The following is a 26,141-nucleotide window of genomic DNA, read 5'->3' on the forward strand; positions in this document are numbered from 1 at the left end:
CCGCCGTCAACAGAGGGAGGAGTCAGCAGGCTGAGGATGCTGTCAGGTTGCCGTGGTTTCAGCCTCCTGTTTCTCGTGCCGACCGTTGTGTGAGCCATGAGGATTTATGACAGGACGGAGGGAAGGAGGGGAGGAGGCTGTGACAGCAGGGGGTGATGAAGGGTGGATGATCGCTGCTGCAGAAAAACATCAGAGTCATCCTTTCCTCTGAGTTCCGACCGTCGTTAAGCTCCATCACTCCATCTGTGAGCAGAGGGAGGGCTGAAGGACTGAAGGAAGGGCTGGAGGAAGGATGGAGGGAGTGTGAGTCCTCGCCGGTCCTCAGGTAAGCCTCCTTCCTAATGTCTTCAACATGTCTGCCTGTTCTAATGATGTCTTTCAGTTTAATGTGAATCTTCCATGAAGGGTCAATAAAGTGTTCAAAACACATCTGGCTCCTTCCCACACCGAACCCTTTCCTCCAACATGGCTGCCATCCTTGATCGGAAAGTAGAACAAAATCAAAATAAATTTCATATAAAATGTGCTTTTATAACGAATAAAACATGGAAAAAATCAAATAAATATCTGAACTGTTTCAGACAGGAAGTGACCCAAGCATGAGCCAATATGGCTGCCTGATCAAAATATTTAAACCAAACCAAACCAGAGGCCCATGAGACTTAAACCCAAGAACAACCAAAGAGAAACCAGAGCACCGTGGGACAGAACCTGGGGTATTACCAGATTGAAACCAGAGGAGAACAGAACTGAAATCAGAGGACCGCAGGATGAACAGGTTGTGGTTTCATTGAGCGATGCTTCAGATTCATCTATCTATGGTCCCTCTTTCCCTTTAACAACAAATGTCTTCTTAGACGCCTTTACAAGAAGAAAACTGGTCCAAATAATCTCCAGTTACACAGAAATTCACAATAACTCATACCAATCCAATATAGTTCTGTAGACAGATTCAATGACACCCGGTCCAATCGGATCCTAAATGTAATGCAAGGCAAACTAAATCAGGTTATTATGACAACTGGTTGTATGGTTTCCTAGGCAAGGCCAGCTGGTTCATTGAGTCATTGACCTTGCAGCAATCCGTCCTCCTGAGCAAGCATGTGGTGACAGTTAAAAGAACAACCTTCCTTTAACAGGAAGAAACCTCCAGCAGAACCAGAACCAGGATCACTGTGAGTAGCCATCTGCTGAGACTGTCTGATGAGACATCCATCTATCCATCAATCCATCCATCCATCCAAACATCTGTCCGTCCATCCGTCCGTCCATGTGTCCTCTACTTATTACCGGGCTTCCTGTTTTTGTTCTAGGTTCCTGTTGTTTGATCCTGTCTATGGGTGCTGTTCTTGGTTTCTGTTCTTGGTTATTGACCCTGGTTCCTGTTTTCAGGTTCTGTTCTGTTATTGGTTAGTACCCTTGGTTCCTGTATTGATTCCTACGTTTGGTAACTGACTATGTTTCCTGTTTCTGTGATTGGTTTGAATTCCTGCTAGCTTTGTTTAGAACCATAACCAGATAACCAGCTAGATTCGGACTGCAGGTGGAGTCCATACAGAACTTGGGGAACCAGACATTTAGCAGGTATTTTCAGCCTGACTCAGCTCCGTTTCCTTGCAGCATTTATTCTGAGCATTCCCTTCTGATTATGTTGAAGGCAGCAGATTATCTGACTCTCAGCTTCTTAAAGCATTAGCAGAGAGTTGGAAATGATGACAGAACCATCAGGAAACAGAATTCAGAGTAAAGCTAGGTTCAGGTCTTTGGGCTGGAGAAGGTGGTTGTTGGAGAGACGTTACTTAGATTAACCGACTTTATGTATGAACATAATTAAATCAGCAGCAGATGAGGTGTCAGGCAGCTCTGGGTGGAGCAGCAGGAGGAGTTTTATCTTCCAAACGTTGACCTGCTGGTTAGTTAGAGCTGCAGAGCACTTCGCCTCGCTAGGAGGAACATCTGCGCCTCACCTCCTCCGTCTCCTCCTTTCATCATCTCCCCTTCATCAGCCGCGTACGAGGAAGCATTACATCATACTCCTCTGAGAGATGCAGCTGTTGCTAGGTTACCGCTGGCTGACTCTCTTCCATTTTTAGAAGGATGCTGAGAGACAGAGGGTGGGGGAGGGGACGCCGTCAGAGAGCAGAAGGATTCAAAAACACTTTATTAACAAGGTACATTTGCAACAAACTCCATGAACTGAAGGTTCTCAGTCCTTTAAGGAGTCCAAATATTTTTAATATTCATTCCATTTAACAGTGTGCCAGAATGAGTTTTATAGAAGGCATTAAAGATCAGAGTATCAAACATTTCTGAGGAATTTAGGGCTGCCTCAGAGTGACAGCTGGTGCATCAGAAATCTCTGTGTTAAACCTTTACAAGTGTGATCCAGTCTGACTCTGGTTCTGGTGAGAACATTGTTGTTGACAGAGTCATACTGCATCAAGCTGTTTTCAGAGAAGATACCATCTGCAGTTTTATGTGCTGCAGTTCTTAATGTTTCCACTGCTCATCTTTACTCCAGTTAGTGCTTTTATTCTTTTACATTTCATGGTGATTTCAAACGGACTCTTTTGCATCGACCCTCCAGGGACATAAAGATCTCAAGCTATTAATCCTCACTGTGAATGGCGTAGATCTGTCCTTCCTGTTTCAACATATTTGACTACATCATGTTTCACATCTCAAATCACCAGACATGAAGTTTCATTTGATTTCATTCTGGAGAGAGACAGAACCTGCTTCTCCATGGAGAACCAGCTTCTGGTCATCTCTCTGAGCATTGAATGCTGGGATGAAACTTTGTTTTAAAGCATCTGTAATCGTTGTACAAGTTTGACCAGTCTATATGTTTAGACTTGTCTAAGTCTAATGTGGTCTTAATGCGAAGAAACAACCGTCTTATTTTCACATACAAAACTAAAGCTTTCACAATCCACAAATTACGTTTTAAAGAATCTAAATATGCAATATTTAAACTAGATGGGGTCAAATGCACTACAAACTCCTCAAAAAATATTGAATTACCGCTTTAAATTGACACCAAAGCATAGGCAGCAATTCAGCAGCATCCCCAGCAGTGCTTATGCTGTTCACACCACCAGGGAGCGCACACTCCTCTGACAGGATAAAAAAGGCAATAAAACCTTTGTTTAGAGCAATAACTATAGAGAAGGTGCTTTGGTCCGTGGCGCGCACTAGGCCGAGCTGCCCCGCGCAGAAAGCCGTATCACCCATGTCAAATCTTCGATTAACCATCAATCAGCAATCTGCTTTTAATTGGGTAACAAACAAGACTTCAAACATCCAGGAACCTTTACCTCTAAGTAGACCTGGGTGCCCATTTATAAACTCAGCTAAATGTAGCATGACTGAGACACGTCCTGTTCTTTTTGATGCAAACACACACAAAAACATGTAGACAGAAAATCAACCTGAAAAACACGGGACATTGCATGCTTTTATTCTTTTATTCTTTTTCAACCTTCAAGACCTATGTATGTTTCAGACCTTCAGTGATTTACAGATCCGACTTCTCTTGCTTCATTAAAATATTAAGTTTATCATTGAGCAGGCAAAAATAAATTAAAACTTTAATAAAATAGTCCAAGTAATTTTAATTAAAAATAAAATAATCATCATAATTTGGCAAATAGTTTGGTACCACTGCATGATCAAGATGGAGGCCATGTGGTTCATCTCTGGTCTGCATGTAAGCCAAATGATATCCAAACTGGAGCACCTTTCTGATGCTAAACATTGTGTTTCTGTCAGTGTGAAGTCCACAGATTTTTGATGAGGAGGCACAGTGATGATGAAGATGGCTCTGATTATTTAGTTCTGGTTGAAAGTGAAATTGAGAACAGAGACAGTTACCAGATCAACAAATGTTCTACAAATATCTTGTCAGAAATATGCGAAGCAGTTGCAGCAAATTTCGGACTGATGTATAATCTCACCTGTCGACTGTTGACCATAGAACCTAGAACTCCGACCCAATAAGAGTACAGCATAGGATCGCATAACCTTCTCAACTCCTCCTCTCAGATCTGTGGGGAGTCATGACCTCTCAGGAAGAGGCGTCTTCCTTTAGAAGGTTCTTCCAATATGTTGAGGACAGCGGGCTTCGAGCATACGATGGACTGGTGATCCAAAACGCTTCCGACATCGCCAGAGAGAGCGACCGCTTAAGGAACTACACCAATTGGACTTACCTGCAAGAGAAACACCACAAGAAGAGACGTCAAGAAGAGGCCATTAGAAGGTAAAAATGCTGTTTTGTAACTCAGATCATCAGGTTTAATGTAACCTCGTTTCTCACCTCGTCAGCTTTTATTTTGAAATTTCAGGATGCCCGGTGACTGGCTCTGACTCTGGAACAGCAAGAAGAAGCAGGTTCTCTTTGCAGGTCTTAAACTGAACATCTTGCGTTCTTCCAAACTCTTCAGAGTTTGTTTGGTCATGGGATGAAAGAAACCAGGAGCTCTGACCACATCTGGAACCCTAAGTTGGTCATTTTATCTCCAGAGAAACAACTAAACACTGCAAGCCCAGCTTTATGGTTCTGCTTGGTTGCTGCTATGGAAACCAAAGAGCAGCTGGTACAACTGGTGGGCAGGTTGACTAATTTTAAAAAATGAAGCCTTGATGACCCGGTTCATTTATTGAATGATACATTTAGCTCTGCTGCAGAACATCAGGGCGTACAGATTAAATTGGGGGAAGTAGATTTGTTAACATGAGGGAAACTAAAAAGCTCACTGATCAATATGAATCCACTACGGGACTGAGACAACCTTCACTAGGAGCTTGAAGATGGTCGTCAGTGTGTTGTCCCAGGTTCTTAAGGTCTCAAACCCAGTCCTAGTGGACCGGAACCCTCAGCTTTTAGATGTGTCTCTGCTTCAACACACCTGAATCAAATAATTAGGTCATTAGCAGAACTCTTTGGAACTTGAGGCATGCTGAGGAGGCAAATTTAGCCAAGACTAAAAGTTGCAGGACACCAGCATGAATCCTTGCTGTATGGGGCTCTAATCTTGTCTAGTCAGTGTCAAATTCCCCTCATGTTTTATTTAGCTCTGGATCTCATTCTTTGCAACCTTATTGTTCTTTCAGTCCTCATCACCCAACACCTTGAGACATGGACCTCTGTCCCCTTGAATCAAACCAATCTCCTTTCACTTCTGTCCATTAATGCTTGGCTGAATCTATTTAGGTAAGATAACTGACCAAATGCTGTCCTGATCTTTTTCAGGATCGGTGAAGATGTCGCCATGGCTTCAGATGGAGCATACTCTGGAAAACATTTCAGGATGGGCTTCATGACAATGCCGGCACCACAGGACCGACAGCCCACGCCCACCCAGGGCTTCACTGTCCGATCCCAGTCTCTTCATTCAGTGGGTGGAGGGGAGGAAGACTCCAACCATAGTCGCAAGCAACCTCCACCCAAACCCAAGCGAGATCCTACCACCAAACTGAGCAGCAGCTCTGAGGCGGTGGATGGAGTCTCTGGTTTCATAAAGAGAGAGTATCAAGAAACAAAAGATGGTGCAGAACTGTCAGAAGGTGAGAACAACACTTAATCATGTGTTGAAAAAGAAAGTCTCCATGCCTTCAGGACAGTGGTACTGAGCTCTGTTCCTTAAGAACCTCTGTCCAGTAGGCTTTGGATCAGTGGTGTCCAAAGTCAGTCCTCGAGGACTCTTTTTGGTCTGAACAGGACTCAAGGACTGCATGTCTTCGGTGTTTCTCTGGTTCAACACACCTGAATGATGAAATGAGTCATTAGCAGGCTCCTGCAGAACGTGGCAAGGCTGAATTCAGTCATTTGAATCAGTGGCATTAGTGCAGGAACATGTAGAACACCAGCCTGGAGGGCTGGAGATGGACAATACTGCCTTAGGTCTTTCTCTGTTTTCAACAGCTGATTTCTCCACACTGGGTCATTAACAAGCTTCTGCAGAACTTAATGACATCCTGATTAGATAATGCATTTATTTGAGTCAGGTGTACTGGATCAAGCAACACATCTGAACAATGCAGGACATTGGACCCTGTAAACCAAGTTCCGGTTGAACAATAAAGAGTTGAAACTTGTTTTCAGCCTGAGTTTTCTCATTGTAGCTGCATGTGAAGGGTGGGTGAACATGAGATGTATAGAAGGTCCTTAGGTTTTCAGTTTTCTCTGTTTGTCTGCAGCTCGATACCATCACCACACTGAAGAATCCAAAAAGATGCCTCCGCCCAAACCCAAGAGAGACCCAAACACTCAGCTGAGCTCCTCTTTTGATGAGTCCTACATCCGTAACCATTGCAGCAAGAAGTCTTCCCTTCAAGGTGACAAATCCTCGTCTCAGAGTCAGAGTCCAGCATCTAGAGACACTGATGATGAAGAGCCAGTTTATATTGAGATGGTTGGAAACATCCTGCATGAGCTGAAAGGGCAGGAAGCTGTGGACAATGAGCAGAGCGAGTCTGTGTATGAGGAGATGAAGTACCCAATGCTGGAGGACATTCTGCAGGATGTACAGTCCACAATCATCGAGAGTGAGGCGTGGTCCTCCCGGGGCACATTTTGTGACATTCCTCCGCCCTTCCCTAACCTCCTGACTCACCGTCCACCACTTCTGGTCTTCCCACCTGCCCCGGCTAAATGCTCCCCCAACTCTGACGAGTCTCCGCTCACTCCCCTCGACGTAACTCGTCTGCCTATGCTAGAAAACGTTACCTTGAGCAAATCAGAGCAGTCACAGGGCTCCACTCACCACCGCAAAGACCGGGACCAGGATCGGGACCGGGACCTGTCCCACACTCACACAGTCACATCCTCTGGTCGCTCATCAGCCCCTCCTCTACCCTCCAGTTTATACAAGTCATCTAGCTCCACCCACAGTGGTCATGGTTACCCCCGCAGCCAATCAGCATGTCCGTCTCCGATCAGCATGGGGCGCTCTTTGACTCCTCTGAGTTTGAAGAGGCCACCCCCTTATGACACCCTGATAGCTGTAGAAAGTATACCCCGCTCTTCCTCCTCTTCATCATCATCCTCTCAGAGGGTGGCAGAGGGTGGAGCTAAACTCAGTAACTCCTCCTCCGCCCACGGATCCATGCACAACGTCTCGGTGAGGTCACAGACCCCGACGAGCCCATTGGACGAACTCAACAACCTGTTTGCATCAGGGAGGCAAGCTAAGAAGAGAGGCTCAGGGGGGAGGAAGAGCAGAGAGGGTGAAGGTAAGAATATCACTACAAAACTGATGCACAAGTACTAGAAAGCGCTAGAAATACAGCAGAACTTTCCCTCAGCTACGGTGTTATCTCCAGTGAAGAACAAAGTTTGAGGATGAAGAAGAGAGTTACTTCGTTGACATTGATACTACGCGAGTACTACATCAGTACCACATTTTTTTGTAACAGTAATAGAACACATAAGAGGTGTCAGAGTCTGGTTGTCTCCGTGCCTGCTGCTTCCTTTTTCCACCTCTAGGGCCGCGGTGCTGGAGGACCGAAGGTGTGACAGGTGTTCTTCATTGACTCATCAGTTCAGAGGACTATATGAGGGCGGCTCACCTGCACTTCTGCGCCTGAGTGTTTTTGCCCTTCGTGGTAGTACTGCCTGGCCATATACCTTGTATCTTGTGATTGTTTTATGAGGATTTTTACTAACAATCTGTTTACCTTGTCTTAGGCACCTCAGCCTTGCTCCTTGTTGGAGATCTCAAGAAAACCTCTGATCACAGTCTGGACTCTGGATTCATTCCATGCAGCGGGCCGCCCTGGATACCTCTCTGTCTGGTTAAGCGAACCCTGTCCACCCTCCTACGGTTCCTCCTGGATCATCAAGAAGCCCCAACGGAATCAGCACTACCTCACTGTCCCAGACTCGCAACCATCTCCCCCCTGGCGGATCGCCCTCCCGAATAGTAAGCCTAACCACAGAATTAGCAAGTCTGTATCCCGATCTGAACTCACCTTGTTGTTTTTCCTTCCAGTCAGACGGCCTTCCTGGAAACTTCGCTCCTTGTACATTCCACAAATTGTTAATAAATTCTTTAAATGTTTCTCTGTTTGAGTGTTCTCTGCATGTGGGTCAAATCGGCCTTAAAAACAATGACAGAACACTCAGGTCTGCCGGACCCAGCAGAGGCCCTCCGGAGATCCGTTTCCATACAAGACCATTTAATCCAGGCTCATGGTTCGACACTCCGCTCCCTCCTCATCTGCTTTTGAACCAGTACATGGGGCCACTATCTTCTCAAAACTAGACCTTAGAAATGCCTATCATTTAGTTCGGCTCCGCCAGGGGGATGAGTGGAAGACGGCATTCAAGACCCCGCTGGGACATTTTGAGTATCTTGTCATGCCTTTTGAACCATGCAATGGTCCTGCCGTTTTTCAGGCCCTCATCAATGACGTTTTACGGGACTTCCTGAATTTGTTTGTTTTTGTTTATTTAGATGACATCCTGATCTATTCTAAGACTCTTGCAGAACACCGCCTACATGCCCGTCTGTTCTTGCAACGCCTGTTGCAGAACCCCACTATATGTGAAAGCTGAGAAGTGTGAGTTTCATCGGCCATCCATCAGTTTCTTGGGCTACATCCTTGAGGGTGGACAGGTTCGTGCTGATCCAGACAAGGTCAGGGCTGTGGAAGACTGGCCTACACCTACCACTCGAAAACAACTGCAACGCTTTTTAGGATTTGCCAACTACTACAGGAGGTTTATTCAGGACTACAGCCGCATGGCCAGCCCTCTGACCGCCCTGACATCCACAAAGGTTCCCTCCACCTGGACCCCGGAGGCTGAGGCCGCCTTCTCCACTTTAAAGAGCAAGTTTACCCAGGCTCCTGTGCTCATCCACCCGGATTCAGCCAAGCAGTTCGTTTTGGAAGTCGACGCATCAGACTCTGGAGTAGGTGCGGTACTGTCTTACCGCCATGGCTGTGATGAGAAGCTTCACCCCTGCGCCTTTTTCTCTCGCCGTCTGTCGGCGGCGGAGAGGAATTATGATATCGGAGACAGGGAGTTGTTGGTCATCAGGCTGGCTTTGGAGGAGTGGCGGCACTGGCTGGAGGGCGCCGAGCAGCCGGTGCTAGGTTGGACAGACCACAAGAACCTGTCATACATCAAAGCCGCTAAGCGGTTAAATCCCCGTCAGTCACATTGGTCACTTTTCTTTTCCCGCTTTAATCTTTTGATCTCTTATAGACCTGGAACCAAGAATACCAAGCCTGATGCCCTGTCCCGACAATTCAATCCAGATGATTCAGAGAAGCTGGCCGTACTGCCACCCTGCTGCACCATAGGGGGCGTGACCCGGGAGATTGAGGACTGTGTGCGACAGGCTATCCTCGCTGACCCGTGTCCTGGAACGGGGCCACCTAACCGCATGCTCGTCCCTGCCGCAGTACAGTCCCGGCTTATAACCTGGTTTCACACTTCAAAGTTTGCTGTCCATCCAGGAGCCAGTTGGACCATCACTTCGATTACCAGACACTTCTGATGGCCCATGCTGCACAAGGAGGTTAAGGACTACATCTCTGCCTGTTCAGTCTGTGCCTGAAATAAGACTTCTAATTGTCCGTCTGCCGGTCTCCTAGAACCACTCAGTATTCCTCACCGACCTTGGTCCCACATCGCTGTGGACTTCATCACCGGCCTCCCTACCTCTCAGAGTATGACCACAATTATGACTATTATAGACAGGTTTTCTAAAGCATGCCATCTCGTTCCTCTCAGGAAGTTGCCCTCGGCCCTTCAGACTGCCAAGCTAGGAGCTGCCAAGCTCCTGGTTAAACATGTGTTCCGGCTCCATGGTATTCCCCAAGATGGTCTATCCGACCACGGCCCCCAATTCACCGCCCGAGTCTGGAAGGAGTTCTGCACCGCCCTGGGAGCTAAGGTTTTGCTGACGTCCGGTCACCACCCACAGACCAATGGTCAGGTAGAGAGGCTCAACCAGGAGCTAGAGGCTGCACACCGCTGTGTGACCGCATCCAGTCCCACCGAATGGAGCACCTATCTCCCATGGGTCGAATACTCACACAACTTTCACGTGTCGGCTGCTACTGGTTTCTCTCCATTCGACTGTTGAGGAGGAGGTAGTGTCAGAGTCTGGTTGTCTCTGTGCCTGCTGCTTCCTTTTTCCACCTCTAGGGCCGCGGAGCTGGAGGACCGAAGGTGTGACAGGTGTTCTTCATTGACTCATCAGTTCAGAGGACTATATGAGGGCGGCTCACCTGCACTTCTGCGCCTGAGTGTTTTTGCCCTTCGTGGTAGTACTACCTGGCCATATACCTTGTATCTTGTGATTGTTTTATGAGGATTTTTACTAACAGTCTGTTTACCTTGTCTTAGGCACCTCAGCCTTGCTCCTTGTTGGAGATCTCAAGAAAACCTCTGATCACAGTCTGGACTCTGGATTCATTCCATGCAGCGGGCCGCCCTGGATACCTCTCTGTCTGGTTAAGCGAACCCTGTCCACCCTCCTACGGTTCCTCCTGGATCATCAAGAAGCCCTAACGGAATCAGCACTACCTCACTGTCCCGGACTCGCAACCATCTCCCCCCTGGCGGATTGCCCTCCCGAATAGTAAGCCTAACCACAGAATTAGCAAGTCTGTATCCCGATCTGAACTCACCTTGTTGTTTTCCCTTCCAGTCAGACGGCCTTCCTGGAAACTTCGCTCCTTGTACATTTCACAAATTGTTAATAAATTCTTTAAACGTTCTCTGTTTGAGTGTTCTCTGCATGTGGGTCAAATCGGCCTTAAAAACGATGACAAGAGGTGCAACGAGACTAACAAAGAGAGTACTACAGCAGTACTACAAAGGTACAAAATGGGTCACTTATCAAACTAATATATTCATGGTTTCTGAAGTCATGCTGGTGAAACTGGGTTCTGCTGGCTGAGCTGATATTAAACTCTCGTGTTTATGTGATGGAGAAACACCCCAGAAACATTCCTGGTTTCCAATCAGCCTGTTTTCCACCAAGCCAATTTCAGTGCCAAAACTTGTAGTGCTTGTTTAGAACCAGTTCTTTGTGTTTACACGGCTGCAAGCTGTGGTTCTGGCCCCCAAAATTGGTTCTTTCTCAGCGTCAACTCTCAGCCAAGGCACGAGAAACGTCACACCCAAGCCTTCTCGTTGCAAGTTGGAAAACAGTGAGACTTGCTATTGTTGTGATGCCAGTGGCATTTACCAGTGGTTTTTAATTATGGGTCAAATGGGCAGTTGCCCAGGGTGACATTTGGGTGACATAACTTACTGGATTATAACTGGTTAAGGGGGCTGCAGAAGGGGGGGCTTGCACAGGGCACCATTTATGTGAGTATTGGTGCTAACTACCAATAGCGATAATAACTGATTGCAAAATATTTCTCACTAGTTTGTGAGTGTAAACTCAAAAAGAACATGTTCACAGATGTACAAACCATTAACAATGCTAAGTCTACAGTTTATTCTGGCAGGGCTGGTCCAAGGTGGTATGGTAAATGGCTTTTCCAGTCATGCAGACCACTCAAAGCGCTTTACACTAGAGCCAAATTCACCCAATCGCACTCACTAACACTCACACATTCATACACCGATCAGTAAGCAACTTGAGGTTAAGTGCATCAACATATGGCAGGAGGAAGCTGGAATTGAAACCACAACCTTCTGATTGCAAGACAACTACTCTTCCTACTGAGCCACAGTCACCTGGGTGCCTAAAGCAGAATTTAATTTGGACCCCCTCTTCCTGTTAAGACCATCAGCACCACTAACAGCCTTTCAGTACAGATTTGATTAAATCTGAGAGAGGTTAAAGTTGTTTAAACAATATAAAATGTTTTAACTGATCTTTGCTGAAACCATCAAATAAAATTTAGTAATTTAGTAATATCCTCATCCTCATTTTATATCTTGGTCTGTGTTAAAATGTAAGCATTTATGGGAGGACCGTGATGGCTTGGAGGCCCTATGCAGCAGCCTAGTTCGCTTTTCCCTTGGGCTGACTTTGTAAAGCGATAACTATCACCACATTATGTATGCACAGAGTCATATTGGATGCTGAACTCTGCTCTCCAACTTTCCCAGTAGGAATTCCAACTTCAGCGGGTTTCTCTAACGCATTCCTGACTGGGAATTTAGAGTATCAAACATTCGAGTACAACAAGAATGCACCATAACTCCCATTTTTGAGTTCTGCTGGTGTGGATGAGAGATTCATGGATTGGGGGGAGGGTGAAGTGTTCACAAACCAAGTTGGTTCTCAGCTTCTAGAAAACCAAAACAGTTCTTTTGAAGGACCAGTGAAGCACTGGCTCTAACACCAGCACTGGTTAAGCACCAGTGGAAAAGCCCGGTCAGAAACATGTTTTATCCAGAGCAGGGTCTAAACATACATTAAAACAACAATAGATGAGGTTTTTGTCAGGCACAGAGAAAGACTAGTCAGTTTGGTGAGATACGTTACGTTAAGAAGACGGCAAGTCAGGTCGCCAGAAGACATTCAACCATTTTCACCAGTTTTTAGACTAAGTTACACTTAAACCTTCATGTCAGTTTACTCTCCAATTTTGTATTATCTGCTGTTATTTCAACTTTTAACTCCATGTTCTACTGGCTGAGCTTCTACTGTAACTAACTCTATGTGCTCTCTTTCAGACTCTAACCTTGAAAACTGGCTCAGAGTTTATCTGTTCTTTCTTTCTAGATGAAACGACTAAAGGAGCTACATCCATTAACATTTACTTTTCCTTCCCATAGAAAGTACTCCTGGATCAGTGCTTCTTTGTTCTCTTTGTGTCTCTGCTCTGTTCTCTCAAACCCCCAGTCGGTCGTGGCAGATGGCCGCTCACACTGAGCCTGGTTCTGGTTCTGCTGGAGGTTTCTTCCTGTTAAAAGGGAGTTTTTCCTCTCCACTGTCGCTACATGCATGCTCAGTATGAGGGATTGCTGCAAAGTCAACACCAGTGACTGTCCACTGTCTCTACATGCTCATCCAGGAGGAGTGAATGCTGCAAGTCACTGACTGGATGCAATCTGCTGGGTTTCCTTAGATAGAAAAACTTTTTATCCAATTTGAATAAATAACTGAATCTGACTGAACTGTTCAATAGTTAGGATTAATTGGAATGTATGAACCTGACTGGGAATCTGTATGATTGATTGAATTGACTTTATAAAGAGCCTTGAGACGACATGTGTTGTGAATTAAATAAAAACTGAATGTGAGTCCAGATTAATTTCAGAAAAACAAGACGGAGGTTAAGTTCTCTGCTCACTTTTCTCTAGATCTCTAAATGTTTTATTTTTTTACTACAGTTTGGTCGAACATGAAGCAGAGAAATGTTAATGCCTGGTTAGAGAAGACAGTTTTACATTCTAACCAATGAAAAGCATGAAAACAATCCATCTGTCCAGGTCATCAATAGAATACAGAGACACACAGGACAAACAACCATGCTCACACACACTCAGGCCTAAAGACAATTTATAATGAACAAATAACTTAACATGCATGTTTATTTTGGACTGTGGAAGCAGGAGGAGAACATGTGAATGCCATGCAGAAATACACGGGCCAAGATTTACTCATACTCATCGTCGTCGTCTTCCGCTTATCCGGGACCGGGTCGCGGGGGCAGCAGACTCAGCAGAGATGCCCAGACGTCCCTCTCCCCAGACACCTCCTCCAGCTCCTCCGGGGGGAGCACAAGGCGTTCCCAGGCCAGCCGGAAAACATAGTCCCTCCAGCGTGTCCTGGGCCGTCCCCTGGGCCTCCTCCCGGTGGGACGTGCCTGGAACACCTCCCGAGGAAGGCGTCCAGGAGGCATCCGGTATAGATGCCCGAGCCACCTCAACTGGCTCCTCTCGATGTGGAGGAGCAGCGGCTCTACTCCGAGCTCCTCACCCTATCTCTAACGGAGTGCCCGGCCACCCTACGGAGGAAGCTCATTTCAGCCGCTTGTATCCGGGATCTCGTTCTTTCGGTCATGACCCAAAGTTCATGGCCATAGGTGAAGGTAGGAACGTAGACCGACCGGTAAATCGAGAGCTTCGCTTTTCGGCTCACCACAACGGACCGGCACAATGCCCCCATTACTGCGGCAGCCGCACCGATCCATCTGTCGATCTCCCGCTCCATTCTTCCCTCACTCGTGAACAAGACCCCGAGATACTTAAACTCCTCCATTTGAAGCAGGAACTCAAGTGGCAGGTACAGCTCTCTATGTGCTCTCTTTCAGACTCTAACCTTGAAAACTGACTCAGAGTTTATCTGTTCTTTCTTTCTAGATGAAACGACTAAAGGAGCTACATCCATTAACATTTACTTTTCTTTCCAATAGAAAGTACTCCTGGATCAGTGCTTCTTTGTTCTCTTTGTGTCTCTGCTCTGTTCTCTCAAACCCCCAGTCGGTCGTGGCAGATGGCCGCTCACACTGAGCCTGGTTCTGGTTCTGCTGGAGGTTTCTTCCTGTTAAAAGGGAGTTTTTCCTCTCCACTGTCACTACATGCATGCTCAGTATGAGGGATTGCTGCAAAGTCAACACCAGTGACTGTCCACTGTCTCTACATGCTCATCCAGGAGGAGTGAATGCTGCAAGTCACTGACTGGATGCAATCTGCTGGGTTTCCTTAGATAGAAAAACTTTTTATCCAATTTGAATAAATAACTGAATCTGACTGAACTGTTCAATGGTTACGATTAATTGGAATGTATGAACCTGACTGTTGTGAAGAACATTGAGACGACGTGTTGTGAATTGGCGCTATTTAAATAAACTAAATTGAATTGAATTGAATTGAACTCCCCTCAAACCGGAAGAGGACAAGCCACCCTTTTCCGGGCAAGATTTACTCTTGCTTAAATTTCTCCACTGTGCACCGATTAAGATCTCGAATGTTCTCATGATGCAGACTTGTTTTAAATAAGTAGATAATATATGGAAACACAGGCTACACAAACTGAAGCTGTTTTTATAAATTATCTCTTGAGAATCTTCTCTAGTTCTGGTCTGGTGCAAGTTTCCCTATCGACCAGCATACAGTTGGTACTTTAGCAGGTTATTTGTGTTTCAACAGTTTTCCACAGAAGAGAACATTTAACCGATGAGCTGCAGATCCAGATTTCAGTCTCAGTTTGAGTTCACGTGCATTGAGTTCTGGCCAGATGGACAGACGGACGGACCTTATTTGCACTCCTTTATTCAGCAAAGTTCCTTAACTGGATAAAACCAGGAGACAGATTTTATAGAAGGCTCTGGTTCTGGTGATCAGGGACTGGTCTGACTTCCTCCTGTCATGGTATGACATCTTTGGACTTGGTTTGTGTTTTTGTGTTAACTGTGCTTAGGTCTATGTTTCCCTTTATTGTTAATTAGTTCCACCTGTCCCTGTCTCCTTGCCACACCTGTTCTTAGTTCCTGTGATTACCTGCCTTTGTTATCTCCCTGTATATTAGTTGGTCTGTGTTCTTTGTTCCCCGCTCGTTCCTCCGTCACTATTCCTGGTTCTGTTTCTCTACATGTTCCGCAGTGAACTCTCATGTAAGTTTTTGTCTGGACTCTTGTGTTACCTGAAGTGATTTATTTGCTTCACCTGGAAATCGCTTAATAAAGCTGATAACTCATTTAATCATGCGGCTCCCAAGCTCCTGTCTGCGCATTGGTCCGATCCAAACACAGAACGTGACACCTCCAGGATCATTTTGATCTGAATACCCTTGAACCAGGGCTGCACAGTGGCGCAGTTGGTAGCACTGTTGCCTTGCAGCAAGAAGGTCCTGGGTTAGGTCAACTCGACATTTTGTTCAGAATGCAGACGCTAGGTGAGATAAGAGGAATATTCTGGTGCCTTGTGAAGTAAATAAAACTATTAATCTGAAAGCATCTCTGCTGCTTTTTCTGCCACAGCTTATCCCCTCTAAAGGTGGTAATCTGGTGCCCATATTAACAAACTAAAAAACAGCTTAATAAAATCGACTATCAACAAATTACGCTTTGTTTCCAAAACTACAGTACATCATAAAATCATCTAAACTGCTGCTGTGGCTCACAAAATAAACCCTGACCCTGATCTGATTGGTTAACCTGCACAGCAACTCCAATCGCCTTTTCTACAGTAGTGTTAGCCCTGCTGAGTTAGTTTGATTTGTAAGTCAGAGAGATTAAATAAATTCATGAGGTGCTGCAGCACATGACCATGAAGTAAAACATTTACAAAAAACACTCAATTCTACCTTTATTGGTTAAGAGAAAGATAATTTATTTGATACATCCATCTCAGGACTGCACGGTGGTGCAGTTGGTAGCACTGTTGCCTTGCAGCAAGAAGGTCATGGGTTCAATTCCCAGCCTGGGGTCTTTCTGCATGGAGTTTGCTTGTTCTCCCCGTGCATGCGTGGGTTCTCACCAGGTACTCTGGCTTCCTCCCACAGTCCAAAGACATGCCTGTTAGGTTAATTGGTCAATCTAAATTGCCCTTAGGTGTATGAATGAGTGTGTGTGTGGTTGTTTGTGTGTTGCCCTGCGATGGACTGGTGACCTGTCCAGGGTGAACCCAGCCTCTCACCCATAGACTGCTGGAGATAGGCACCAGCTCCCCTGTGACCTACTATGGAATAAGTGGTAGAAAATGACTGACTGACTGACCCTTGAACCACCTGATCACCTGGTGATTAATGGCAGGTGTTGGTTTTCTGAGAGAAACTGGGCCTGCTCTGGGGACCACTTTGATGTGTCGTGGATCAGTCAGAGAAGTTGAAAACACTACAACCTTTGAACAGATTGTTGTTTCTGTTCTCCATCAAAAGTTTTTAACCCTAACCCAGGCTAAAACATTTCAAAAATACTTTTCATTTGATATAAAACCATCTTGTTGCTACGGTAACCTTAAATGCTTTGATCATTTCTAACAAACCTTCTCACTTAATGTTTTGTTGTAGAAGATCCTTCCAGAAATAAGAAGGTTTAATGTTCTGTTGCATGCTCTCATGTTTTCTCTTTAAGTTTCATTTTGTTTCACCAGCTGAGATTCTTTCCTCCTTGTGGTTTGGTTTGTCTTCTGTGAGAAAATTATCAAATTAAATGATGAGATCTGCTGGTTTCTTCATGTCTGCATAGATGTGTTTCTGTTTCGTGTCTGCAGGAGACTCCAAGTCTCTGCCGAGACACGACAGTAAAGACAGAGATGGACAATCAAGTCCAGTTTCCAGCAGGATGGGGAGGTCGTCTGTGAGCCCCACCATGATGCTGTCAGGAGGAGGAGGAGGAGGAGGTGAGTTGCTGTAATCCTCTGAAGTCTGGACTGTTCTAGCAACAGAAGAACCTGCAGAGACAGGTTGGATGGATCCAAACCCAAACTCGACCCCTTACAGGCCCAGACTGGAGTCAGACAGGTTTGGTTTAGTTGAATAAAATGACCAGTTTCAGTTTGTTTAAATTCATAATTTGATCGACTACAGGACTTGTGATCAAACAGATCTTACAGAAACAGCAGAGGAACCTGCATGAAGGAGATTAGTGTTGCCTTCTTGTCCTCCTAATTAAAACCAGAGGTATGCGTGCAGTCAGATGGCATTTCCATGATTGGTTCTGAGTGACAAACTAATCTACAGACAGCAGACTCCTGAGAAAAAATCTAAATTTAATGAATTCAGTTACATTTCAAACATCTCAGTGCCCCAGGCACCTTTAAGGTTTACACAGCTTTGACAAAATGTTCTTTCTTTCCTGTCCAACTGGAAACGTTTAAATATTGATGGCTCCTGGGTCAACTTGACATTCGGTATTAAACCTTATGGATTTATAAAAGGAATAATTTAGAGAGAATATAAACAACTTACAGGAATAAACTTTTATCTGTTAAAAGCTCAAACATCTACCATCCTCCCTCTGGACGTCAACAACACCCACTGAATGGGTCCGTAATAAATCAGAATCACATTTATTCAGCAGGTTTGAGACACAAGCAACGAATTTGATTTTTCAATGACTGGTTCAACTTTGCTTTACAGACATTTAAAATATAAATATCAAAAAATATATTGGTATATACGGTAAAAGCTTAAACTGTTTGTGTGCAGGGTGTGTGGGGTCTGCAGAGATGTTAGTTTTTCCTGATCCTTGACCTGTATAGGTCCTGGATGGAGGGAAGGTCAGCCCTGATTATTCTCTCTGCAGACCTGATTATTCGTTGCAGTCTGGACCTGTCCTGTTTCGTGGATGAGCCAAACCACACTGAGATGGAATAGGATAGACTGAATGATGGCAGTTTAGAAGATGACCAGCAGCTCCTGTGGAAGATTGGACTTCTACTTTGGAAGTTCAGTCTCTGCTGGACCTTCTTCCAAATAGTGTCTATGTGTGAGGACCATCTCAGGTCCAGAGACTGGGTGGTGCCTAGAAACCGCAAGTGGTCCACAGCAGACACAGTGTTGTTGAGGATGGTGAGGGGAGGCAGTGTAGGGGGTGTTCTCTGGAAGGCCCTTGTCTTCCGTCTTCAGCAGGTCAAGTTCTAGGTCAGGGGTGGCGAACCAGTTCAGCATGAGGAGCCAAATAAAGCCTACCATCACCTTAAAGAACCAAACAGCTATTTTAATATTAGTTACATAACACATTGCTTGCTCAAACTGGTTTTGTTTCTTTGTCCCTAGGCCTCAGTGGGACATCTGACAGTCTTTATTTTTAACAAGTGTCTTTATGCTTGGCTTGTACTGTGTTGTGGCTACTCGAAGCATCTCTTTCACGTTTAGACTTCACTTGCTTAAGTGTAGAAAAACCCGATTCACAGACATGTTGATGCAAACATTGACAATAGCTTGAGTGCAGCCTGTTTTATGTTGGGGTATTTGTCTGTGGGCATAATTTTCCAAAACTCTGTGGTTCAGTCTGTCATCCTCACAAAGTTCAGGCATCTCCAACTGGGAGGCTGCTTCATCCATCACCAAGGGGGCCTTTGAACAGTCTGCAGTAAATGGGTTGATGAGAAATGTTATCTGAGGTCGTTTTTATTTCAGGTCATAAAATCTTTCCTCAAAACCTTTCTGCAGATTTTCAGTCAGTGTTGCATAGCAGGTTGTTTTTTACCTCTGATGATGCAGTTGCCTTTGACAAGGATGGAAAATGGGTCAAGTCTCCCTTCTGAAGATGGGTAGAGAAGAGCCTGAGTTTGCTGATAATGTGAACACACTTTGCACCAGGTCAGGCAGCATTTTAAGCTTTCCTTGAAGATCTAAGTTCAGCTTGTTCAGATGATTCAACATGTCGACTAGAAACCTCAAATCTGAATTCCACTGGAGGTCACGAGGCTCAGCATAGTTCTTCTCTTTCTCCTCAAGGAATAATGTTACTGGTTTCAACAGTTCAAAAAAACAAGAAAGCATGTCACCTCTTAATGGCCATCTGACAGAGCAGTGAAGACGCAGAACACTGGGATCAAGAACACTTCATCAAGATCAGATTAAGTTTTGGAACTGTCGGGATGATGGTGGAATGCTTGAAGGAGGAGGGAACCTCACACAGCTCCAGAGACCTGATAAAGAGCTGAGTGAAAATGGGGCCTGTTGGATCTCAGGCGTGAGGAGGAGACATTGTCATATTCTGGAGATCTGTTGGTCTTCTGATGCTGAAAGATAATAATAAAATGATTATTAAAGGCATGAACCATTAAATGATTGATTAAAGGAAAATTTACAAGTGACACAACTCATGTCAACATTTTTAGAGTTCTTAAAAGATCCTTTTAGATCTTTTCTATGTGCTTTTAGCATGTAGAAAATAGTAAAAATAAATGGAAAAATAACTGTTTCTATTTAAAGCTCAGGTGAACCTCAGGTTAGTTGTCTGGGAAGCCTGGTACTGGACTGATGTTGATGAATTACTGTATGAATGTGTTTTTAACCATCAGGGAGCACTAACTGGAACTGCTTTCCTCTCTAGGATTAATAGCTTTCTGAATGTAAAATGAAGCTCAGCTGATATCTGTCAGGTGATTGATGTCCTGCTGTCTGGTTCTACAGAGTCAAAGACTGTGGGTAAACTGGGCCGATCTGCATCAACATCTGGGGTTCCGTCTCCTGGCGGAACGCCACAGCGCCACCTCCATGAGTCCCACCATCCCGCCCTCAGCCGGGTAAGACACCTGTTCATCAGCCTTTTAGCTGTTTGCTTGTGTCTGTCACTTGTTCTGACCACATGTGTTTGAAATGTTCACACAGGACTGAACAAACAGAGAGCAGAAGCTTCAGACCTTCTCCTCAACTCAGTTTTCAGTCTTAATCTGAGTTTTAATCACTAACAGCCTGCAGCTGAACATTCACTGGCTCAGTACTACTTTAACATGCTGAAATTTCTACCAGTAGAACTAACAGTCATTCTAAAGCACTCTGACACAATAATACTCTTTAAAACCTCTTCTATAGTGTCAAAAAATCGTAAATCAAGCCAAATCCTCTTACTTCGCCTCATTTGTACCCATACTGACCAGCTCCATTCTTCCACATGCTGTGCATGCTGCCATTTAAAGCATTTTGACTCCACCCCATTCTGACCACGCCCCATTCTGTTACATGTGGACTGTACCTCATTCCGATATGTAGTGGCCACGCCCCACTCTGACCCATACTGACCGTGCCGCCATTTCAAAGCATTTTGACTCCACCACATTCTGATAAAAACTGACGTTCTGTTGTGTTCTGACCCTTCCATGATCTGATCCCTACTGACCCAGCCCCGTTCGGAACCACACTGACTGTTGCATGCTGACTCCACCCACCTGTAACATACTCTCTGACCCTCCCCCCAAACCTAACCATACTGCCCCCGCCCCAACCTGATCTGTAACTGACCCATCCTGATTCTAACTCCCCCTGTTATGAAACACATGAACTCCACCCTGTTGTTCTGACTACACAGTACACACCGTGGCCCAGTTTCAGTCCGGTCCGACTACAGTCCTCCCCCATCTGTTGCAGAGTTTTTCCTTTAATTAAACAAAAGAAATTAAGCATAACATCTTCAATCCTGTCCTTCAACACTGTTCCCTTTAATTAGAACTTTTTCAAAGCAGAACAGAACCTTCAAAGAGCTAACTCTTAGAACCGGACTAGAACTGAGTCGATCCTTGCCTGGCATTAATCACCTTGTCCCCGTGATTGTGTTTCTGTGTCAAACCTTTTCAAATAAAAACCTACATGTTGTCTTGCTTGCTCTGTGTTCTGTCTGAGTCTAGTGTCAGTTTTTCGTTGTTTAAATAATTGTATTCGAACCAATCTATTTCTGTTCAGAATTCTGGTTCCTTTACATTAATTCCGGACTGGCTACACATCATAATGGGTCTTCGGTCCTTTTTTTGGATGAAATTGTTATTATCATATTAGATGAGAACTAAATTTAATTCACTTTATTCATTTAGGTCCAATCTGTGTTATGTGAGTTAATCTTTAACGAGAACCGGTTCTAGGTTCAGGTCATACGGGTTAAAACCCGAAAGAATTCATGTTCATATTTTACCACCTGAACATCCTGAACTCACTTCTCCAAGTGATCTTGTTGTCTTTTTTTATCTATTTTAATTCAGTAGAGTGTTTAAAGCACTCTATTGCTTTAAGCACCGAAACCACTTCTGTTTGTTGTTTTGTACCGTCCACCAGGTCCTTACTCTCAATTTTTAGATCAGTTTTCAGACCTTTTATCTGATTTAGTGTTAAATACAGATAAAGTTATTATAGTGGGGGATTTTAACATTCATGTTGACACTGAAAGTGATAGCCTAAATATAGCCTTTAATGCTATATTAGACTCAATTGGCTTTGCTCAAAACATTAACAAACCTACCCACCTTTGTCTTCATTCTCTGGACCTTGTGCGGACATATGGCTTTGAGTGTAAAGACATAACAATATTTTCTCATAACACCTGAAAGAAAATTTCGTTATATCAGATCATTATCAGGTGATGCTGTAACAACCTTTAAAGAATCTGTTTCACTTTTAATTTCCTCATTATCACAGAAAAACACAGTAGTGGGCAGTAATTTTGTTTCTGCCCCTTCACAAATTGATTCTCTTGTTCATAATGTTACTTCATCACTGCGTGGTGGATTAGACAATGCAGCCCCCTTGAAAAAGAAGGTAATTATTCATAGGAGGCTGGCTCCTTGGTTTAATTCAGAGCTGCATACTTTAAAGCACAATTTTAGAAAATTGGAGAGAAAATGGCGCTCTACACACCTAGAGGATTCCTACTTAATCTGGAAAAATAGCCTACTGTTGTATAAAAAGACACTTCACCAAGCTAGAACAGCTTATTTCTCATCATTAATAGAAGAGAACAAGAATAATCCTAGGTTTCTCTTTAGTACAGTTGCTAAACTTACACAGAGTCATAACTCTGTTGAGCCATCCATTCCCTTAGCTCTTAGCAACCATGACTTTATGGGATTCTTCTTAAATAAAATTGAAACAAAAAACAGCTTGTGGCTAAACATGTCGTCACTGGTCCGATCGGGGAGGGGACCAGAGAAAATGACGGAGTCCGACATTGTTTTGGCAAACTTACACACCGAAGCAACACTAACTTTGGTGACCTCCGATTGACGTAACCGGGTGTCATTACCGCCAGCGTGAATAACAATCTTACTGCATTTACGCTTATCCTTAGCCAGCAGTTTCAGGTAGGATTTGATGTTGCCCGTTCTGGCCCCTGGCAGACATTTGACTGTAGTCGCTGGTGTCTCTAGTGCCAGTGTTTCTGACTATGGAGCTGCCAATTACCAGAGTTGGCTTCTCAGCGGGTGAGTCGCTGAGCGGGAAAAATCGGTTAGAAACACAGACGGGTTGGTGGTGACCTGTGGGCTGGGATCTAGAACTATGCTTTCTACGTACCGTCACCCAGCCGGCCTGAGGCCCTGGCTGCGCGGGCTCTGCTGGAGGACTGCTACGGGGAGCTACCCTCGGTGGCTCCGCGCTGGCTAAGGGGCCTCGGCTATCTGCTGGTTTTTCAACAGCACGGAGCCGGGCCTCCAATTCCGACACCCTCGCCTCCAAAGCTACAAAAATGCTACATTTATTACACGTCCCATTATCACTAAAGGAGGCAGAGGAGTAACTGAACATCTGACACAGAGAGCAGGAGAGAGGAGGAGACTCAGAGAGAGAAACAGTAGAACGGGTAGCCATGGTGGAGCTAAAGCTAACGCTAAGTTAGCGACCCCTTCCCACTACTAGAAAAACCGTGTAAGACACGGAGAGTCCCCAAACGTTAAATACAGCAACAGAAAGTATGTGTTTTAACGTGCTTATGTATTAGAACAAGTAAGAGGTATCACAGTAGAGAGAAATCAGATCAAACGAGAGAGCTTCACACACCAAACAATTCACCAACAGCGAAAACAGGAAGTGACGAATACACCTTACCAAGCCTTCACAGCATCCCAATGCCAAACTAACCCGAGAAAAATGAGCTGCAGCTCCTTTCTTCATCTTTGTTGTTTTTGCAAACACATGGTTGGACTCACCCCCTGCCTGCAGCAGAACGCCACACCAGAACTTCAAATCAACAGGTTTTAATGGTTATAAGCCTTCAGTTCAAGTTACGTTTTTAAAACAAGAGGAGCGGGCACCCACAGGACAGATGGTACACAATGCATTTTCTGTTTAGTTTCGCTAGCCATCCACCTTCCTTATTACTGTTGAATCAAGAAATCACTTAACTAGAACCTGTATGACAGCATGAAGTAGGATAAAAGGTCTCAAAAAAACAACCGCAGTGTGAGCCATTATCCATAAATGGAGGAAAACATGAAACAGTAGGGAACCTTCCCAGTACAGGCCGACCTACCAAAATTACTCCAAAGTGCATCAAAGACTCATCCAGGAGGTCACAGAAGATCCGAGACAATATCTAACGCTCTGAAGGCCTCACTTGTCTCAGTAATGGTCAACGTTCAAGATTTAACTACATGAAGGAGGCTGGGGGAAAAGGACATCAGTGGCAGAGTTCCATGGGCAGAACCACTGCTCATCAAAACGAACATAAAGGTCCGACTCACATCTACCAAAGACACGTTAATGATCCACAAGATTTTTGAGAAAAATATTCTGTGGGCTGACGAAACAAAAGTGGGCCTTTTGGAAGCTGTGTGACCCAGAAATTCTGCTTTCCATCAAAAAATCCTGAAGATTCTTTGGCTGTCAGTTTTTGACCTTAAGCTCAAGCTCACTTTGGTTATGCAACCGAACAATGATTCAAAGCATACCAGCAAGTCCAGAAGATCTCTGAATGGCTCAGAAATGTGGCTAACATAAAACCATTTCACCACGGCGAGTGGGCCAGAGTTCCTCCACAGTGAGGTTAAAAATTAATTGACAATTTTCACAAATGCTTGATGGCATATGAAAGCACTCATTAGTGTAATGAAACCAGTTAGAACATTTATAACGCTGATCATTCATCTTTAACATCAACACGTTCTTCCAACCCTTGACTGCTGCTGCTATGCATGTTGGTGTCTGAATGTTGTGACATTCACAGACTAATGTTACAGTGTTCATGTGTGAAACTAACCCTGAACCCACACAGTGAGGCTCAGTGTTCAGTCAGGACAACAGTCTGTGGTTGATGATGTGCTAATGATGACAAGCTGTTCTTCATCACCAGATGCCGTGGCTCTGCGGCGACCCCACTATGATGGAGATGATCGAGAAAAAGAGAGTGTTGTGTAGAGAGATCAAAGCTCGTCAGCAGCTGGAGAAAAACCTCTGCAAACAGGACAGCATGCCCAACCTGCCAAGCTGGAGGAGGAAGCAACCGCCGCCGTACTCGGCCCCACCCAGCGCTGCTGGACACACCACCACTGTGTTCTGGGACACCGCCATTTGAGACCAATAGACACCAATAGGGACATCCAGAACAATGTTTTCCAGTGACTCAGAGAGAAATCAGGATGATGATGATAATTATGATGATGATAATTATGATAATGATGCTGCTGCTGATGATGATGACAATAAGGATCATAGAAGTGTTGGTGAAGACGATGATGTAGTTGCCATCATCAACATGGTGGTGGTGATGAACATGGTAGTTAAGATGCTGGTCATGATGATGATGACATTAATGATCATAATGAAGATGATGTTGATAAGGATGAAGATGATGATGTAGTCACCGGCACCATCATGGTGGTGGTATTGATGATGATGGTGAAGATAAGGAGGATGATAAGATGATGATGTGAGAATGATGATGACCATAATGATAATGCTAAAGATGAGAATGATGCTAATAATGATGAGGATGATAATGATGAGGCTAAAGGTGGGGATGATGGAGATAATGCTGCTGATGAGAATGTTGATGGTGTCTCATCATCAGACCATGGCAATCTCTGACAGCTTTAAGGTGTTCTCCAACCAGATGATTTGTCAAACTTCCCAGTCGTTCCATTTGCTTTAACACATCCTTTAATTCCGTTTGAAGTTTACGCCTAAAGACCGGTTCAAATGGTTCTGAGTGTTTAGACACCCTTTATCCAGGTAAATCTTCTCACCTGACACACGAGGACATCATCCTGCTGTCCAATCAAAGAGAAGGGGATGGTTGTTCAGGTGTAGCAGACATTTCTGTTGTCTTTCTAGTTCTAAATTTTTTTACCTGTAAAAGATTCAGATGGTTTTTTTTTTTTTTACTCTGACAGTAGTGTAGCAGAAAAAATATGAACATCTCTATGTTTGAAAAGAAGATCAAGCACATCCCTGCGATGTGTTTTTATATTTCTGAAAGAAAAGATGGTGACGTCTGTGTGTGGAGTGTAGTTGAAACGTGAACATCTTTTTATATTAAAATATTTTAAAGGGTGAATATTTTAGCAGGCTGTTTGATGGTTTGTGACTTTTTAATCCAGCCTGACTGCAGGCTTGAGTCCAGAGAGACTTCAGATTAAAATTCCAGTTCAATTCAAGTTAAAAATTCACACCACTTTAACTTCAAATTCCTTCCTTTATGAGTATTTTTAGATCTAGTTGCTGACTCCAGTTTGGCCCCAGGTTGACTCCAGCTCGAGTCCGTTTTCATTGTGGTTTAAGACCACAAACTCAGACTCAAGTTTAACTCCAGCTGAGGCCCAGTTTGCCTCCAGACTTGCT

The 26,141-nt window shown here is 44.5% G+C and overlaps 1 protein-coding gene across 5 annotated transcripts; it reads left to right on the forward strand.

Moving 5' to 3' along the window:
* Positions 1-25,857, forward strand: nyap2a (neuronal tyrosine-phosphorylated phosphoinositide-3-kinase adaptor 2a). 5 transcript variants are annotated; one of them, XM_047392294.1, is made up of 7 exons: positions 1-325; positions 4,045-4,261; positions 5,255-5,568; positions 6,202-7,236; positions 17,144-17,272; positions 20,016-20,128; positions 20,214-21,194. In XM_047392294.1, the coding sequence occupies exons 2-7, from the start codon at positions 4,059-4,061 to the stop codon at positions 20,217-20,219; spliced, it is 1,800 nt and encodes a 599-aa protein (XP_047248250.1). In that variant the 5' UTR covers positions 1-325; positions 4,045-4,058; the 3' UTR covers positions 20,220-21,194. The 5 variants fall into 5 exon arrangements, with proteins under 5 accessions (XP_047248250.1, XP_047248252.1, XP_047248247.1 ...); XM_047392296.1 differs by having other exon boundaries at positions 17,144-17,266; XM_047392291.1 differs by lacking the exon at positions 20,214-21,194 and adding an exon at positions 24,655-25,857 and having other exon boundaries at positions 4-325.
* Positions 25,858-26,141: the final 284 nt, after the last annotated feature.

The sequence above is a fragment of the Girardinichthys multiradiatus genome, chromosome 18 (genome assembly GCF_021462225.1).
Source record: "Girardinichthys multiradiatus isolate DD_20200921_A chromosome 18, DD_fGirMul_XY1, whole genome shotgun sequence".
Taxonomy (NCBI): Eukaryota; Metazoa; Chordata; class Actinopteri; order Cyprinodontiformes; family Goodeidae; genus Girardinichthys; species Girardinichthys multiradiatus.